The 19,081-nt window shown below is 37.6% G+C and overlaps 2 protein-coding genes across 2 annotated transcripts; one reads left to right on the top strand and one right to left on the bottom strand.

Moving 5' to 3' along the window:
* The first annotated feature begins 1,745 nt into the window (after positions 1 to 1,745).
* Positions 1,746 to 11,489, top strand: LOC121808463 (importin beta-like SAD2). Its single transcript, XM_042208974.1, has 22 exons — positions 1,746 to 1,995; positions 2,974 to 3,109; positions 3,632 to 3,719; positions 3,972 to 4,121; positions 4,315 to 4,477; positions 4,777 to 4,961; positions 5,051 to 5,224; positions 5,840 to 5,985; positions 6,057 to 6,180; positions 6,271 to 6,451; positions 6,755 to 6,914; positions 7,010 to 7,051; positions 7,145 to 7,263; positions 7,345 to 7,543; positions 8,139 to 8,270; positions 8,632 to 8,735; positions 8,814 to 8,993; positions 9,089 to 9,228; positions 9,306 to 9,445; positions 9,653 to 9,819; positions 10,480 to 10,606; positions 10,685 to 11,489. The coding sequence occupies exons 1-22, from the start codon at positions 1,906 to 1,908 to the stop codon at positions 10,849 to 10,851; spliced, it is 3,114 nt and encodes a 1,037-aa protein (XP_042064908.1). The 5' UTR covers positions 1,746 to 1,905; the 3' UTR covers positions 10,852 to 11,489.
* Positions 11,490 to 11,987: 498 nt separating this feature from the next.
* On the bottom strand, positions 11,988 to 15,440 carry LOC121809726 (zinc finger CCCH domain-containing protein 25-like). The gene is made up of 5 exons (XM_042210493.1): positions 15,335 to 15,440; positions 14,783 to 14,978; positions 14,568 to 14,677; positions 14,292 to 14,479; positions 11,988 to 12,880 (listed from the first exon to the last, which is right to left on the bottom strand). Exons 2-5 carry the CDS (start codon positions 14,953 to 14,955, stop codon positions 12,266 to 12,268), a joined length of 1,086 nt encoding a protein of 361 aa, XP_042066427.1. The 5' UTR covers positions 14,956 to 14,978; positions 15,335 to 15,440; the 3' UTR covers positions 11,988 to 12,265.
* Positions 15,441 to 19,081: the final 3,641 nt, after the last annotated feature.

The following is a 19,081-nucleotide window of genomic DNA, read 5'->3' as shown; positions in this document are numbered from 1 at the left end:
GTGCACTTTGAATGAGATAGATTTCTTTTTCAAATTCTAAAAAATTAGTAATTGAGGAGCCAGAAAAGGAAATAAAATTCATTTTTTATATTGATTTTATAATAAAATATTACTGAAGTGAGTTAGTAGAATGTTAGACCAACTTTTTATTTATGGTAAAATTGAAATGTGATTCTTATTATAAGACGAACTGAGAGCATCCACAACGGTGGTGGCCCAGCCCGCGTCCGTCCGCGCCGCTGGCACGGCGTTGCTCGATGCATCGAGCAGCGCCGTGCCAGCGAGCAGGACACGTGGCGCGCGGCGATTGGGCAACGACATAGCCGTTGCCTTTGAAATTTATTTTTTTAATTAAAAATAGGTTTTAATTAAAAAACCGATAAAAATATAAAAAAAAAATCACTTCCCAACAAAATTATATCCGTTTATTACCATTTTTTACCACTTTTTAATTTTTTAATTTTTCCCCAAAAATACACACTTTCATCTATAAATACCCCCACTTTCACACCCAAAAATTCACATCAAACTACACAATTCTCATCTTCATTCTCCCATATCCATTCTCATCTTCATTCTCCCATATCCATTTTCATCTTCATTCTCTCATACCCTACAACATAACAATGTCCGGTCAAGGCGATGACCGCCCGCCCTCTCATGGTTCGGTTCACAACCGTTTCCTAGTCCAGAAACGGAATATTCGGCCCCTCCTCAAACCCAAGATTCGGGCGTTCCGGGTGGCTACTGGCCATACCCAATCGACGACCAAGGTGCCTCCGAAAGAAGAAGGCGGCGGCCGACCGCCGTCGCGCCGCGATTCCATCTGCCCCCGCTCCCGAACCTCGCTCCCTATGCGCCACCTCCACCCCCGAACAACTCGTTGTGGATGCTCTTAGGCCAACTCAATATGGCCGATAGGTCAACTATGACCCCCACACAACTTTAAACGCACGAGACCATGATATTGGGTCTCCAAAAATAATTGGGGTTACTGCCGCCGGATGAGTGGTCTTCCTCGGGTAATATTAGCTAATAATTATGTAATTTTTAATTTTTAGGTGTTTAATTATGTAATTTTTAATTTTTAGTATTTTAATTATGTAATTTTTAATTTTTAGGATTTTAATTATTTTTTTTATTTTTTTGTAATTTGTAATATTTATTGTAGTTTTTTAATGAATTTTAATATTATGGAAATGTTTTTGTTTAATTGAATTTTAAATTGAATTGTGCTCGTCCTTGCGGAAGAGCACAACTGTGGGTGTTGTGTCTTGCCAGAGACTCTCAGGCATGAATAGTGGCGCCGGGCCAACAACCGTGCTCGCTGGCAAGAGCACGGTTGTGGATGCTCTGAAATGGAAAAATAATCCAAGCCCTTGGCCTAGCGGTAAAGGGTGCTTAGATACCGCGTCCATCCTGGAGGTTACGAGTTCGACCCCTGGGAGGCCCATCTTTGGGATTAATTTCTTGTAGGTGACAGTTGACTAGCTAATACCCATGTTTGGGGCTGGCAAGTTGACTCGTTTGTACCCAACCAAGACAACGAAGCGCGTCTTGATGGTAAGACGTTTCACCTCTAACCGTTAGGTCGGGGGCCCGAGTCATCTCGGGGGTAGATCCTCCTTTCTTAAAAGAACTGAAATGGAAAAATATGACTATTATGAAGTAAGGTTTGATTTGTTAGCTAAACAACACTCACTAAACCCTAATCATTTAAATACCATCATCGCGCACACATTCTTCGCTGTCTTTCTCTCTCCCGGTGTCTCCCATTTCTCTCTCTAAGCCCTAGAAACAGAAATCAATATGAATTAATACACCACGGAATCTTCTTCTCCTGGGGTTTAGATTTTATCCGTCCTTGTTTTCTTCGTGCTTGTTTTGGGGATATAGAATTGCGGGATGGATCTCCCGAGCTTGGCTCTGATCCTGCAGGGCGCACTCAGCACCAATCCCGACCAACGGAGGGCAGCTGAAGAGAGTCTCAATCAGGTTCTGTTTTCGATTGCTTCTGCTTCAGTTTTGATTGGTCGCGTGATGCTTTTTTTTTTGTTATAGAATTTTTGGATTATAGGAGCTATGATGAATGAATTCAGTGGCAGTATAGATTCTCAGTTTGCACGGTTGATGCCTGTGTTGCTGGAATTGAGCGAGATTTGACTTTTGTGTATCGTCGGTGTACCTTTGGCAGAGTCTGTTTTTTATTGATTCTGCGTCAGTTTTGATTGGCTGCGTTATGCGAGTTTGTTACAGTTTTTTTAAGGATTATAGGAGCTAAGATGACTGAATTTGGCGGCAGTATACTCGTTTTGCATGATTGATGCTCGTGTAGCTGGAATTTAGTGAGATTTGACTTTTGTGTATCGTCGGTGTACCTTTGGCAGAGTCTGTTTTTGATTGATCATGCTTCAGTTTCGATTGGTTGCGTTATGACTTATGCGTGCTTGTTACATTTTTTTATAAAAATTATAGGAGATAAGATGATTGAATTTGGTGGCAGTATACTTTCTCGTTTTGCATGATTGATGCTTGTGTAGCTGGAATCTAGTGAGATTTGACTTTTGTGTATAGTTGGTGTACCTTTTGCAGATTTAGCATTTGATTGATCATGCTTCAGTTATGATTGGTTGTGTTATGCATTTTTATTATACATGTTTTTGATAATAGGAGCTACGATGAATAAATTCAGTGACAGTAGCTGTACAGTTTCTCAGCTTGCATGATTTACACTTGTGTTACTGGAATTGAGTGAGATTTGAGGTGTACCTTTAGCAGATTCAGCTTTTGATTGATTCCGCTTCAGCTTTGATTGGTCGCGTTATGCATCTTTTTGTTAACAGTTTTTTGGATTATAAGGGCTATGACGAATGAATTTGGTGGCAGCATACTTTCTCAGTTTGTATGACTGATGCTTGTGTCACTGGAATTGAGTGAGATTTGACACGTGTATTGTCGATTTACCTTTTGCAGATTCAGTTTGCGCCCCAGCATTTGGTGAGACTGCTGCAGATCATAGTTGAAGCCAGCTGCGATTTAGCTGTTAGACAAGTCGCTAGCATTACCTTCAAGAATTTCATTGCTAAACACTGGGCTCCTCATGAAGCAGGTAAATTTAGTAATTGGGGGAAAAGTTTAAACTACTGCTTCGTTTCCTGCCAAGTGTACTTATTTGGTTTCAGATTATTGGTATACATGGAAATAGTGAAAGGAGGAGTAATTTTGAGTTAGAATATCGTTTGCTATTGTTGTTAAAAGTAGTGACTATCTTGACTTAGAAATTCAATTGCATTTTTGTTTTATTCGATTGGCTATACCAGTTTCTTACTAACTTTATAGTTTTCAGTGGCAAGCCAAAGGCTTCCTTTACCCATCTGTGAGACCATACATAATGCTTAAGAGAGTTCTATATGAAGTAATAAAAGATAATATCTTTCGGATCTGGCTCCTTTTTTTCTGGAGATTTGCTGTAAGCATTGGCAGTTTGCTGTTGTCCAGCTCTCAAGAGCTTGCTTCGTTCCTTTTTAATAAGAGAACTGAAATAAAATATAATTGTGCTAGCCAAATTACTTATACGCTTTTATGAACTTTTGGTTAATTCTGAGAATAATCTTGTTTCACGGGGCTTTAGGCGAACAATCAAGGATCTTGCCTGAGGACAAGGAAGTTGTGAGACAGAACATACTTAACTTCATTGCTCAGGTTCCACCAATTCTAAGGTATCATACCTTTTTCTCCTCTGGTACTTTGTCTTTAAATGCAAATTTCGAGAGGGAATTCATGGTAAATGCATCTTCACAAGCACACATGTAGTTACAGTCAGCATGTTATATGGTGCTGTTCGTGCCTTTTTATGATACAATATGATTAGTAGTGCATTTACGTCAAAGCAGTCATGACACTTGAATAAATTGGTGGAGAGTGACCTTTTATATCACTGACTTTGGAATTTAACTTCCATCCTTAAACAGAGCACAGCTGGGTGAGTGCTTGAAAACAATTATACATGCAGATTACCCAGAACAATGGCCAGCTCTTTTGCACTGGGTGAAGCATAATTTGCAGGATCAGCAAGTTTATGGAGCTCTGTTTGTGCTTAGGATTCTCTCCAGGAAATATGAGTGAGTTCATATGCTGTTCCCTATCTTTTTCATTTTAATATCACTCATTTAATACAGCATAGAATATAATGATTTATTCAAAAGAATTTATCTTCTGTAGAAGAATATTGTGTATAACTTTTTTTTTTTGGTAATTTGATTGATATGATAACATTATGGTCATGCTTGTGCTGATTATTTTTGTCATTTGCAGGTTTAAATCAGACGATGAGAGAATACCAGTTAATCACATAGTGGAAGAAACATTTCCTAATCTTCTTAATATATTTAGCCGGCTTATTCAGGTTGTGAACCCTTCAGTTGAAGTAGCAGATTTGATCAAGCTGATTTGCAAAATATTCTGGTCGTCCATATATGTAAGCTCACATTCTCTATTCAAGCTTATTTTCTAGGACACTAGTTGCAGATTGTTGCATAGGACACTAGTTGTAGATTGTTGCATTAGAGCAATTGTTAGTCTTATTTTCTAGGACACTAGTTGCAGTTTGTTGCATAGGACACTAATTGTAGATTGTTGCATTAGAGCAATTGTTAGTATTATTTTCCCGGGTAATAGTTTACAACCATAATAGATCTCTATTAAATATTAAGTCTAACACATTTGGTTCCTGCTCTGTCCTACGTGTCTCATCCGTCTCAACTATTTTGGTACCAGTTGGAGATCCCAAAGCAGTTATTTGATCCAAATGTATTCAATGCCTGGATGGTTCTTTTCTTAAATATATTGGAGAGGCCCGTCCCTGCAGAAGGACAACCTGAAGATCCTGAGCTAAGAAAAACATGGGGATGGTGGAAAGTAAAGAAGTGGACAGTTCACATATTAAACCGTCTTTACACTCGGTAGGTTCTTATCTACCATCATTCTGTGGCCATGTAGGTCACTTGGACCTTATCTCACTAGTACTCATGTTTTCTCTTGTTTTTCCCAGGTTTGGGGATGTGAAACTCCAAAACCCAGAAAACAAAGCTTTTGCCCAAATGTTCCAGAAGAATTATGCAGGGAAGATTTTGGAGTGCCATCTAAATTTGTTGAATGTGATCCGTGTTGGAGGCTATTTGCCGGACAGAGTTATCAATCTTATCCTGCAATATCTTAGCAATAGGTTCGTAAAGTGATCTTGTATTTCATTTTTTTCTTGATTACCCACTCAATTCCTGTTACCCTGTTTCCATGAGCATATATTCATGTCTGAGCAAGAGATAATGGGTAACAAAACCTTTCAATTAAATCCATGTGTAATTTATGAAACTGAACTCCAACCTCACCATTGAGTTAATTTCAGTTGACCTAGTAGTAGTTTAGTAGTTTGTACATGTTTTTTATCCTGTAGGTGTGGTAAGGGTAAGCATATGCTACTGCTAGATATTCCATATAATATACACCATACCGTGCCAGAATGCTGATATTGACTTTATCTAAGATTCTAAGGTTAAAATTGAAAAGGTTAGAATATATAATTGCGTTTAGTTAAATTGATTATAGAAAGATTTGTATCCATTCAGTTGATTTCTTGATACTTGAATCAAGCTTGGCCATCCACGCTGGAATGATTTTGATTACTTTCCAGTTGATTTCTTGATACTTGAATCAAGCTTGGCCATCTACGTTTGAATGATTTTGATTACTTTTTGATCACTTTAATGTGCTTTTAGATTGTACGATTCTGATCTTCCAATGATCTTTACAAGTCCTATCTGATTTACCTAAAATTTTGCAGTATCTCCAAAAGTAACATGTACAGTCAGCTGCAACCAAGACTTGATGTTGTTCTTTTCGAGATCATCTTCCCCCTGATGTGCTTCAGTGACAATGATCAAAGGCTCTGGGATGAAGACCCTCATGAGTATGTGAGGAAGGGATATGGTGAGTTAACACCGTCGAGTTTTTTGCTTGGATATTTGAACCATTTTTCATGTTTGTATATTTTTTTGTAGATATAATTGAGGATTTATATAGTCCTAGAACTGCTGCAATGGATTTTGTTAGTGAGCTGGTGAGGAAACGCCAAAAGGAGAATCTTCAAAAGTTCTTATTCTTTATTGTAGAGGTTTTTAAGAGGTATATACATCTTGGTGTTTAATATTAATTGAGTGATACAAATAAGTTGTATTTGATCGATAAAAATATATTGGCTTATTCTTAAACTAGATATGATGAGGCAGCACCAGAATATAAGAACTTCAGACAGAAGGATGGTGCTCTTCTTGCTATTGGAGCTTTGTGTGATAAACTAAAGCAAACAGAACCATACAAATCTGAGCTGGAGCGAATGCTTGTACAACATGTTTTCCCTGAGTTCAGCAGTCCTGTAGGCCATCTTCGAGCAAAGGTAAATTTCACTTTATCTTTGTTTGTACTCACTCTTGGTTTTAGGCGGGGATGAAGTTAAATATTTCATAAATCCATCTCTTTTTTGCTCCAATGTATTCCTCATAAGACTGATGGATAAACACAACCTAGTCCCGCTGAATTTTGTGTATATTATACGATGAGTGAAGTGTAGGCAGATTAACTTATTTTTTCCACAAAATTTAAATTGAACGTAAATGTCAATTGTTTTTAAATTATGATGCTATTATAACACTTTTTATGACATTGTTCGCTTATTAAATTGAACTGTGTTGTATTCTAGGCTGCATGGGTTGCAGGGCAATATGCACATATCAATTTCTCTGACCCGAACAACTTCCGAAGAGCATTACACAGTGTTGTTGCTGGGATGCGTGACCAAGAACTTCCTGCTCGTGTTGATTCTGTCTTTGCATTGCGATCTTTTGTAGAAGCCTGCAATGGTACATTTACCTGGTTTTCTATTGCCTTTTGTTTATCTGGACTTGTCACTGACTTAGTTTTTTTTTTTATAATTTTTAATTTTTTAAATTTACAGACTTGGGTGAGATCCGCCCAATTCTTCCACAACTACTAGATGGTATATCACAAAACAAAGGCCTGAACCTTTTTTTTATTTTTACAAACACGGAGCATGCTAACTAACTTTCCTTTTCTTCTTAAATCTTGTTAGAGTTTTTCAAACTTATGAATGAGGTTGAGAATGAAGATCTTGTGTTTACACTCGAGACAATTGTTGATAAGTTTGGAGAGGAGATGGCTCCATATGCCCTCGGCTTGTGCCAAAACTTGGTATTGCTAATTTTCTTGTTTATGAGTATGTTGGGCTTCATTATTTGTTTTGTCCTCTTAGTAATTACACTTGATTTCCAGGCTGCTGCATTTTGGAAGTGCATGAATACCGCTGAGGCAGATGAGGAAGGTGATGATCCTGGAGCTTTGGCTGCTGTTGGTTGCTTACGTGCCATAAGCACAATCCTTGAGTCAGTCAGCAGCCTGCCCGATCTATTTATACATATTGAGCCTACATTATTACCTATAATGCGCAGAATGCTGACTACTGATGGGCAAGGTAACTGCCGTTTTAAAATTTGATTTTGGTGCTTCTATGTTTGCTTTTAAAATTTGTCAAAACTCATATTTGCACTAAACAATTCCTTTCAGATAATTTGTTGTGTCTTGCAACCATCATAAAATTGAGTACCATTCATAATCATACAACTCATTCTTTCTGCTTTTCATATCTTATTTTTTTTAGTTTGGAAGTAAACCCCTCTTCGTGTAACTTCCACTAACATGCCAATTGCCAACACAGTATGTGCTTCTTATAGATAGGTTTTGTATTATTTCTACCTCAAAATCCATGTTAGATGTCTCTCTCTTATATAATCCTCTTTTATACCTTATATAATTCCTAATCCTATCCTCCCTGATGCATTTCAAACCTTTGATACTTTTTGGTCGTATAATTTGGGGATTCTAATTCTCGCTGTATCAAAAATTCATAATGGAACACTTTAAAACAAAATCTGGAAAGGATTTTGACTATGTTCATTTTTCTTATTTTTGATGAGATAATATATGCATGAAGATGTTTGATTGGTATACCTGAGATTGAATGCTCTCACCATTCATCTTTCTTGTTTGCTTCAATGCATTCTTTTCAGAGGTCTTTGAGGAAGTTTTGGAGATAGTGTCATATATGACTTTCTTCTCACCCACAATATCACTGGAGATGTGGAGCCTTTGGCCATTGATGATGGAAGCCCTGACTGATTGGGCCATTGATTTTTTCCCAAGTATGTCACAGTTTTATGGCAATGATTTTTGTGATCACAACATTGCCGTCTGTTGAGTTTGCTCATTATGCTTCTTAATATTCCTTTCCGTCAGTTTGCACATGTTTAGTTTCCTGCATGTATATTCAAGATGCGGTGCTCTAAATCGATTCACTCTCCTACTGTACTTGTGGTACATGCATATTCTCTTAATTCAGTTTTGCCCATAGGATATATCTTCTGTTATTATATTTTTGATTTTGATGCTGTTTATGATATGTGCCCCACTTTATCTTGAATTACAAGGCAATTGAAATATTGTTACTTTATTTCACTTCATTAAGCTTCCCTTACATCTTTTTTATTTTTGTGGAATTCTCAGATATCTTAGTGCCATTAGATAACTATATATCAAGAAGTACCACACATTTTCTCACATGCAAGGAACCAGATTACCAGCAAAGCCTTTGGACCATGATTTCATCCGTAAGTTAGTTAGTGCTCTTTCAAATTTGGCCCTGACCCAGTTGATTTTTTCTGATTACGGTTTATGTGATTCTGCAGGTCATGGCTGATAAAAATCTGGAGGATGGCGATATTGAACCAGCGCCTAAGCTCATTCAAGTATTATTCCAGAACTGCCGAGGTCTGGTAGATCACTGGGTTGAGCCATACCTGAGGATAACTGTGGAGCGCTTGCGTCGTACTGAAAAGCCTTACTTGAAATGCCTATTGATGGAAGTGGTAAGCATGCTTTTCTCAAGTTATTTCCCAGGCTGTTTGGCAATATGGAACTTTTGGCCAGTTGTTTATAATGTAAAGGCAATATCTTTTGACAGGTTGCTGATTCGTTGTACTATAATGCCTCGTTGACACTCATCATACTGCAAAAGCTTAATGTTGCCACAGAAGTTTTCAATCTTTGGTTCCAGATGTTGCAACAAACGAAGAAAAGCGGAGCACGAGCTAATTTTAAAAGGTTCTGGTACATTTTCTTGGTTGTATCTCATCTATGCTTAAAGCTAAAATGTTACTTATATGTCTTTTTGTTTGCAGAGAACATGATAAAAAGGTATGCTGTTTGGGATTGACATCCTTGCTCCCTCTTCCTGCTGATCAGCTACCAGGAGAAGCATTGGAGCGTGTTTTCAAGTCTACACTTGAGCTGCTTGTTGCGTATAAGGATCAAGTAGCAGGTTGGTCCTTTAGTAACTTAATTATCCGCTGCTAAATTTCTGAAATGGCTCTCTGGGCATCCTCTTCATCTACTTGTTATATATATATATAGATTAGGTAAATGTTAGTTCCTTTGACATGATTCTATGCAGCTCATCCCCAATTATAATTCCTCTATTACCAAATTATTATTCGTATTTGTGTTTATATATGGTCTGTTGGAACAGAGGCTGCTAAGGAGGAGGAAGAAGACGGTGAAGAAGATGATGATGATATGAACAATTTCGAAAGTGATGACGATGAAGATGGTGATGATACTGACAAAGAGATGGGTGTTGATGCTGAGGATGGTGACGAAGCTGAGAGCCTTAAACTTCATAAGTTGGCTGCCAGGGTGGGTCTTAAAATAATTGTTTTTGTAGTTTTGATCCTTCTATTTTCTAGTTTAGCCTGGTTCAGGTTAGACGGTGATAAGAAGCAATGTTATCAATCTCGTATGGCAGCTTATGGCGGTTTGCCTAAAAACCGCCACAGGGATATGGCGTATTAGTATGGCGGATATGGCAGTAAAAAATTAAATAAATAAAATAATACTTATATATTTATATATAATTCAAAATTTTAAAAATATTAAAAATATAACATCTAAAACACTTTAAACAATTAATAAAGCATAATATACCACTCTAACCACCATGTTTCTTGCATAATGCCCTATTCCTGAATGCAGTACACAGGCAATGTTGTCAAATGTCGGATATGGCGGTGCTATGGCGTTTCCACCACTGAACGCCATGCCATGGCGCCATGGCGCCGCCATATCCGCTATTTGATAACATTGATAAGAAGCTACTATAGTTGAATAAGATATTGAAATTTGGTATTAATTGTATGATATAAGTTTCATTTAACATGTTGCATATAAATAACTTAGTCAGACTGGGATATGAAGCTTCATATTAGGGTACTGAATATATTCTAAAAGCCATAGCTTTAGCTGTTTCTGCGATGGTTTACGAAAATATTTCATGGTATCTTCACTTACTGTATGCAGGCCAAGGCTTTCCGTAGCACTGAATTTGATGATGAAGACTCAGATGATGATTTCAGCGATGATGAAGAGTTGCAATCTCCTATTGATGATGTTGACCCTTTCATTTTCTTTGTAGATACTATCAAACGTAAGCTGCTGCCGTTTATTTTATATCAGACATATTTTTTTTACATGATACTGATTCCTGCTGTGTTTTATTCTGTAGTTCTTCAAGCATCAGATCCGTTGAGGTTCCAGAACATTAGCCAAACGCTTGATTTTCACTATCAGGCTCTTGCAAATGGTGTTGCGCAGCATGCTGAAGTGAGAAGGGTGGAGATTGAAAAGAAAAAATCTGAAAAAGCCACAGGAGCAGTTGCTGCTGCCCCGTGATGGGCCAGTCGGAAGGCTGAACTCACCCTCTGAATTATTTGGTTAGTCAGTGTCTGAAGGGAAACCAAGGGTCGTCCAATTTCCTATTTTCCCTGGTCGCTAAATTGCGGCTCTCGGAGTCTGTTTATATGTGGTCAATTGGTTCCAGTTTTTCTAGGTGGGATCCTGGCTTTGATTTTGTTGTGAATTGGTTCTTCTACATCAGAATGTTCCATTCGCCCGCCTGCCTGTTGGTCATGCGGGTGTCCGCCATTTGTACCATTCTTATACGAATGACAGTCTCTCGTCAAGGTAAAAAAGTTGGTACTATTTGGAAATCCTTTCTGTTTTGGTTTGGCAGGAGGGTGAAATGCATAAAAGTTTTGCGTTGCGTATGCATCCCCAGTCGTGTCGGGAAATGTAGTCGATGCAATGGATGTGGATCATGTCCTAAAATTTTTGTCTCTGGATGTTGTGTCTATTTGTTTTTTAAATCATTGGGTCTGTCTAGTTGTTGAGAGGTTATGATCTTTCTTGAGGTGCAGTGAATAGTTGAATTTTCTGCGGAATGTAAAACTCAACTGTATTCTTTTCACCTTTTTTCTTATCATTTTGGGAGAGGGCAAAAATATTCAATTTATTCACTACTTTATTTGAAAGTTTGTTTTTCTCCATTTGTTTTTGAATAAATCACTCATTTCAGATGTATAATAATTTGACAGCATTAAATATTTTGAATAGTTGTGAACTTGTGATGTTGGGTCTTGCTAAAGTTTAATTTAATTTGAGCTGGTTAATGACACTTTTTACAGTAGTTTTTTATAATGATTTATATGAATTTTTATGGAAAATTGGGAAAATGACAGAGATAGAGTGAAAAGGAGATTGGATTGCATACAAAGTTTATTAATTAGGAATTAATGAGGAAGTTTTAAATATATTATAGATCGTTTAATATGGAAGATAATATGGATGATCAGATTACAAAAATGTAAGCGTTATCAGCGCAATATAGCTCTCATCTCCACAGATAAAACATAATTTTTCCAACTAAAATTATTCATGCATAGTTTTGGTTAAATATAACTTATGTAAGGTACTCAACACGTGACATAACAACCCCATAGAAACGTGGCTTCAATTCCAAAAGCGCTGAATAAAACAATGCAAAAGATTCAATAGTGAAGGTGAATGTTTCTGCTCCATTAGGAATACAAACCTCAAAATTATGTTCTTGCAATCATCGATACATGCAACAGAAACCGAAAGTAGAATTCTGCATATTTTCTCAGACATATCCCTCCCTAATAGAGTGAAGGCAAATATTGGTCTAACAGTCTGCGTTTTTACTTTCAGGTACATAATTCTCAGGGGGAAAGGTCCACTCGTACATGACATCAACAAAAAAAGCAACCATAGATATATGTGAACAATGTCATCTACCTCTTTCATCTGTTTCTCTCCTATGATGGTCTGAATAAGTATCTCTATCACGGCCTGACCTGCCATCCTTTTCCCTGTCTCGGCCAGACCTCCCTTCCTTTTCTCTACTATACGTATCTCTATCACGACCTGACCTCCCTTCCTTTTCTCTACCATATGTATCTCTATCATGACCTGACCTCCCTTCCTTTTCTCGACTACTAGATATATCTCTATCACGACCTGACCCAGCTTCCTTTTCTCTACTATGTGCGTCTTCCCGATGATGGGATTCAGACTCATATTTTCTTGATCGATTCTCATTTCTCGAATCACGTTCAACATTGGAGTTTGGATCATTGTAGCTGGATCTCGACCTTCTATCAGTACTTGAGCCATCACGTGTATCCTTATGCTCCAACTGTGTTTTAACACCTCTTCTCTCATCATCTTTTGCATTCAACTCAGCTCTTTCATTATTGCCATTCCCCCGTGGACGTTGATACTCGTCATTACCTCTATTACCAGCTCGTCCAGACCTTCTATCCGTTTCTGGATTTTTAAACTTGTCCTGCACCCACCTTGAAGGTTTATCTTCTTCCGCACCCCATCCTGTATTAGCAGCTCTCTGGTCCAAGAAAAAATGAAGCTTTATGAGAGGGTTGGGGAATTAGTGCTTGATGGCGGTGCAAGGGGCACTTGCAAGAAGCAACGACATACAAATCACCATGGCAAATCACACGCCGAAACAAATAAAAGAGAAAGAACAAGGAAATAAGGAGCTAAACCAACCACTGCCGTCACCAAATACCTAATAACCATGAAGCACTTCCCTGCTTCTGAAAGTAGAAAACTAAATCATACTCCATAAGAACATGTTTGGATGGATATAAGTAAAAAACCAAATCATATGAACATAAACACATACCGAATGGATCCACAAAGAATAAAGAGAAAGAAATGGAGTAACTAGTTTGGCGAAGCTTTTCAGATCTTGAAGATTTGGGGAACAACTAATTGAGTTTATTATTGACATCATGTACTTGTACATGAAATGGTTCATAGAATTTGCTACTTGCATTACTCTGTTTATAATTTTCTGACATGTTGGTCAGTGTAACATGACATGATTAGTAGAATATTTAAAAATTAAACAAAATGGTAAGAGAAAAACAGAGATTGAGCTAATCTTATAGTATTAGCTTATGAGATAATCCAAATGTCATGTAAGCATAATCACCATCTGGTGAAACAACAATTTGCTGCACCATTTTCTCCTTGATCTACGGAGCACACAATAAAATTCTCTCTTTTGAATAAAGTTTTGAGAACAAGAAAATAATTAGATATTTCTGAACTCTTGCTCATTTATTTTATTTCAGCAATTTAATCTTAAAAGCAATCATAACTCTCAAAACCCAGGAGGCTTGAATGCAACCGCCCACTTCACCTCAACCAATTTCGAGATCAGCCTTGACCATATTGTTATCTTTCGACCATATTTCCATCTTTTAACAATCAGGTAGAAGCTAAGTTCAGTATCAAAACGCCTTGGGTTACTCATTGAAGCAACCCATAGGTAGGTAAGGTTTTCAAAGAACTAATCCCCTACATATCATTAAATGATCATCTCTTACAATAATTTGCTGATACTATGCAAATTTTTTTATTGAAAAACATAAAAAGAAAAACAAGCTTAGCAGCTCAACAACATTCTGGATACTCCATGGTAATATATCCCTAGTCCTATTCAGTTTCATCCTTTCAAATCCATAATTTATCAACAAGATATCCAATTTTGATGGCATTTAGCTTGGGAATAATAAGAACATCATGTACCCAACCGACTGTACCAACAGATGTCAGCACTATAACCATAAAATCAATATCTATTTATTACTACAAACTAACATGTTTCGTTTACCACAGAACAATTTAAAGCATTAAACAAACAAATTTATCCGGTAAAAGTTAGCAGAACACAACTGGGATCCATTAATGAAGAGCGATTAAAAGAATAAGTCCTCTTATATGCATACCTGTTCATCATGAGAAAATTTGCAGCTATCTCCACGGTTGCATTCCCCTTTCTGAAAAGCTCGACAGACACCTCGTTCCTCCCTCTTCTGCTGCCTAGTCTCCTCATCCTCTTCCTCCATCTTTTTGTATTTGGTCACATGATCAACCCTAATAGTCCGGCCCAAAATTTGAGCTCCATTTAAATTGTCTGCACATTCACCCCAAAATAAATATATATGATTCCACGATTACATCTTCACGAAAATAAGATTGAACTACAAGGTATATTGACTGACCAACAGCAAGATTTGTGCTCCTTTGATCCTCATATGCAACAAAAGCAAACCCTTTGGACTTTCCAGTACCTTTGTCTCGGATTAGATTAACATCCACAATCTCCCCATACCTACATATGAATTGAACAAACAAATCAGATCCCATCAAAACAATAACATACAAAAACAAAATAACGTATACGTACACGCAAGGGAAGAAAAAGAAACACACTTACTGCGCAAAGACAGCAAGGAGATCACCTTCAGTTAAGTCAAAAGGGATGCCACCGACATAAACATAAGCAGAGTCTCTATACTTAGCATGCCACGAAGCATCTTCCGATATTCCTAGGGTTGCCTCCCTTTTGTTTATATTCTGAATACGCTTAACCAATGTCAATGGATTCATGGATGTATATTGGAACAGAATCCCTGCAAAAGCAATAAAATGACACGAAAACTCAGTGTAATAGACAAATTTCTCCTTAAACCTAAACACACACGCAAGCACAAAGATGTCGCTACAATCAGGTCAAAAGACAAAATAAAATCCATAATCGTATATTGAAACACATTGTGAGTAAAACGTCAAAAAAATCACCCTCCAAGTGCAAAGAGAAATCAGCGATGACAAAGGAGAAATTGAACTGTTTCGAATCCCTAATTTTCGTATCCTATTCAATTCGTGGGTTAAATCATGAAAACTATAATTATTTATTATTTATTCTATCAAATAAGAAATTGAGTATGCTCTTTCTCAATTGATCGATACTTGTAAGAGTATTTACCTCAGATATTCTGAATCCGCAAGGTGGTGAAAGGAGAGAAGACGATGAAGAACTGTTGTTTACTGTGAGTTAGTGAAGGGCGCTTTTGTTTTTTAATATATGGAAGCCTATAACCTTTTTTTTATTATAGTGGGTAAACGGGCCTAATAAAATCGGACATAATAGAGCCTCACGTCCATGCTCTTTGGCATGGCCGAATCCACTTTTATTCATTTTTTACTCCCTATTTTTTTTTGAGAAGATCACAACACTCATATTCATGCTCTTCCGCAAAAGCATGCTTAAGGGTCCCACCCTTCTATTATTTAATTTAAATACTTCAATTACTAAAAACATTTCCACAATATTAAATGCATTAATAATACCCAAAATTATAACAAATTATAAAACACTAAAAATTACATAATTAAAATCCTAAAAATTAAAAATTACATAATTAAACCAAAAAAATACATACGTGGAGATTTAAAGAAGACTAGCACGATGGCGGTATCCCCAATGTTTTTCGGAGAGCTCATATCATTGCAAAATGTGAATCAAGTTGCTCGAGAGCCATCCGAGACATATCGACCATATTGGCTTGAGGCAAAAGGGCCCACAACGTGTTGTTGGGGGTAGAGGCGGCATAAAGGGAGCTGGAGTGGGAGCTGGCGGTGCGGCTGGAGTCGCGACGCTTCATGGCGGCCGGCGTTGGGAACCGCTCGGGCCGGCATCGGGCTACCTAAGTGAGCTCCGGCAAGCTGGCTAGCCACATCATCCCCTTCACCGGCGTCGGATAAGGACCTCAACCGTTTGCTGGTGGAGCTGGAGGAGGATCTGACTCCTCCCTTATACTTCGGATGATGACGCACCTCGTACCAAGTGTTGAGATGCTAGAATGGTTTGTAGCGCATTGAGTGGTAAGTCTTCATGGCAGCGGTGATCACGTCGACCTCGCTCGTGCCATTCCCTGCCGACGCCTGTTCCTGGAGGTAATACCCCTGGAACTTTTGGATTTCTTCGTTGGCTCTTCTGATGGCATTGCGCTTGATGGCTCCGTTCGGTCGGGTGGCATTATACCGGAGAGCGACGTTGGACCAAAACCTGTCCCCGGTTTAGTTCGTGCCTACCTCGGCATCTTTGGAGATTCTCAAATAGGCTTTGAATAAGCTCTCCATCTCCCCCGGAGTGTACGAGGTGCGGACGTTGGGGTCACCGGTACTGCCACGAGTACGAACACGGGTGCTACGAGGAGGAGGAGGAGGAGTGACGGAACCGCCCTCCGGAATTTGGGACAACGGTGGTGTCGAGTCGCTCCCTCCCGAGTCTTGTTTGGGTGCCCACCCGTATCGCCCATCGTGGACATCTTGCTCGTCCACCGGTAAGGCCGGTAGCCACCCGAAATTTGAGAACCTCGGGTTTGAGGAGAGGGCGAGAAATCCGTATCCGGATTAGGGAATGGTGTTGGGCCGAACCGTTCGTGGTTTCATCCGCGAGAGTCGGAGGGGTGATCGCTGGAGTCGGACATTTTTTGGAAGAGTGAAATAGTGAGAATTTAGATGAAAATTGATGAGAGAATTGTATTGTGTAGTGTGGTGGGAATTTTTTTATATGGAAATGTGAGTATTTATAGATGAAAATGTGAATTTTGGGTAAAAAAAAATGAAAAATAAATTTAACGTGGAGAAAAAACGGATACTCCCTCCATCTCCCATAATTTGTCACCATTTGACCCGACACGTGTTTTAAGAAATGTAATAGAAAGTGAGTTGAAAAAGTTAGTGGATACTTTTATATATTAGTTTTATAATAAAATGTGAGTAGGAATGCGTTAGTAGAATGTGAGGTCTACTATCAAAAAATGGTAAAAGTGAAAGGTGGCAAATTTTTAGGGACGGACGAAAATGGAAATAAGTGATAAATTTTCAGGGACGGAGGGAGTATATTTTATTGGGAAGTGGGAAAATATTTTTTTTATTTAAAATCAAATTTTTAATATTTTTGAATTTTTTTAAAAGAAAAAGAAAATTGCCAATGGCACACGTCAGCCTGCTCGTCGGCACGACGATGCTCAATGCTAAGAATAGGGTCGTGCCGACGACAAGAGCACAACGGTGAGCAGTTGCATGCCTCGCCGTCAACACGACGGCTATTAGCATCGAGCACCGATGCAGGTGCTCTAAAATTAATTGTTTTCGCTTAGCCATTTTATTATCCCGACCAAATTGGTGGTGAGCTAAGGTTTTATTATTCTGATTATCGTCATTAGAGTTGTCAACTGGGCCAGGTCATTTTATTATCCCGACCAAATTGATGGTAAGCTACTGTTTTGTTATTCTGATTATTGTCAATCGTCATTAGGAGTGTGCATTCGGGTTTCGGTTCTGTTTTTGGCCAAAACCGAAAAATCAAATTTAGTTCAAAATCCAAACTGAACTGAACCCGAAAAATCGAAATCGAAAAACCGAAAACTGAACTTGAAAAACCGAACAAAACCGAAAAACAAAAAAAAGCATATAATATTAATATATATACATATATAAAGTATTTTATTATATATATATATTTCAGTTTTTTTGTTTTTTTGTTCGACTGAACTGAACCAAACCGAAAAATCGAAATTTTTGTATTTTCAAAATCGAATCGAACTGAAAAACTGAAAAAACCGAATCGAATTTCATAATTTCGGTCTGGCACGGTTCGGATATTCGGTTTCTGATTTTTTTACTCACCCCTAATCGTCATCTACCATTCTATACTCATCCACGGTGCACCATGAATTAGTGGTGCACCTGCAATTTGCTCTGATGGTTGTTTGAGGTAGTACCAATTTAAAAATTTGTGTATCTTCTTGCTCATGTAGTATATAATAAGGTGCTTGTTATTTTGACTCCTTTCTACTCTTGTATTCGTTTCACGTGAAATTTCTCTGGTTCTATGTTTTTTCCTTATGTATCTATGCAATTTGATTTAGGATTTGCGGCAATGATGATCTTATAAGTTCTCTTTTAACCACCACTTAATTACTCCCTCTATTTGTGATCATGAGTTCTTGTTGAATTTGACACAAACTTTAAGAAATGCAGTATATAAAGAAGTTGATAGAAAATAGTATTTTATAATAGAATATAAATGAAATGAGTTAAATGGATATCAAGCCTACCTATCTTTTGCAAGGTGAATTGGGACTCATAATTGTTTACGGACTAAAATGACAAAACGAAACTTCAAATGGAGTACCGTATTCATAAGTTTCGGATCACTTTTATCTTTGTCATTAACACTACTATCCTATCAATACCTTATCAATTAACATGACTATCTATAGTTATGTATGAATGATTAAAAAAATTAGTATTAAAATCGTATAATTAAAATACAGATCGAAACATATATAACAACTATCTATAGTGCCTAATTTCATCCGTTGGTCTGATTTATCAACGGTTGAGAATTTTGCATTTTCAGTTTGAATATGGTTTTTATGGTGAAAAGGGTACGAACATGTTTTTAAGGCTTAACGTTAAATACAAAAACTGTAAATTTAACTAATTAAAAAAATTATATATTTAATAAATTATAATTTTAACATAAAATATTAAAAACACTCATTATAAAATCAAAAGTAGCTATTTTGGGGTGTCCACCCCTCAGCATAGCCCAACCTTTTATGAATCTGTATATTTTTGCATCATCTATAGTGTTTCACATATCGATAAGACGATAACACAAATATATCTACGATGTCAATAAAATTATAGCCAAACA

This window comes from Salvia splendens, chromosome 6, assembly GCF_004379255.2.
Source record: "Salvia splendens isolate huo1 chromosome 6, SspV2, whole genome shotgun sequence".
NCBI lineage: Eukaryota > Viridiplantae > Streptophyta > Magnoliopsida > Lamiales > Lamiaceae > Salvia > Salvia splendens.
The sequence above is the reverse complement of the archived record's forward strand: the minus strand, read 5'-3'. Positions and strand labels throughout refer to the sequence as shown.

Coding starts and splice junctions, on each gene's coding strand:
- LOC121808463 (XM_042208974.1), top strand. CDS start 1,906: ATGGATCTCCCGAGCTTGGCTCTGATCCTGCAGGGCGCACTCAGCACC. Junction 7,264..7,344: donor TCGGCTTGTGCCAAAACTTG/GTATTGCTAATT, acceptor CTTGATTTCCAG/GCTGCTGCATTTTGGAAGTG. Junction 8,736..8,813: donor TTTGGACCATGATTTCATCC/GTAAGTTAGTTA, acceptor GTGATTCTGCAG/GTCATGGCTGATAAAAATCT.
- LOC121809726 (XM_042210493.1), bottom strand. CDS start 14,955: ATGAATCCATTGACATTGGTTAAGCGTATTCAGAATATAAACAAAAGG. Junction 14,480..14,567: donor GAGCACAAATCTTGCTGTTG/GTCAGTCAATAT, acceptor GTGAATGTGCAG/ACAATTTAAATGGAGCTCAA. Junction 12,881..14,291: donor AATTTTCTCATGATGAACAG/GTATGCATATAA, acceptor TTCTTGGACCAG/AGAGCTGCTAATACAGGATG.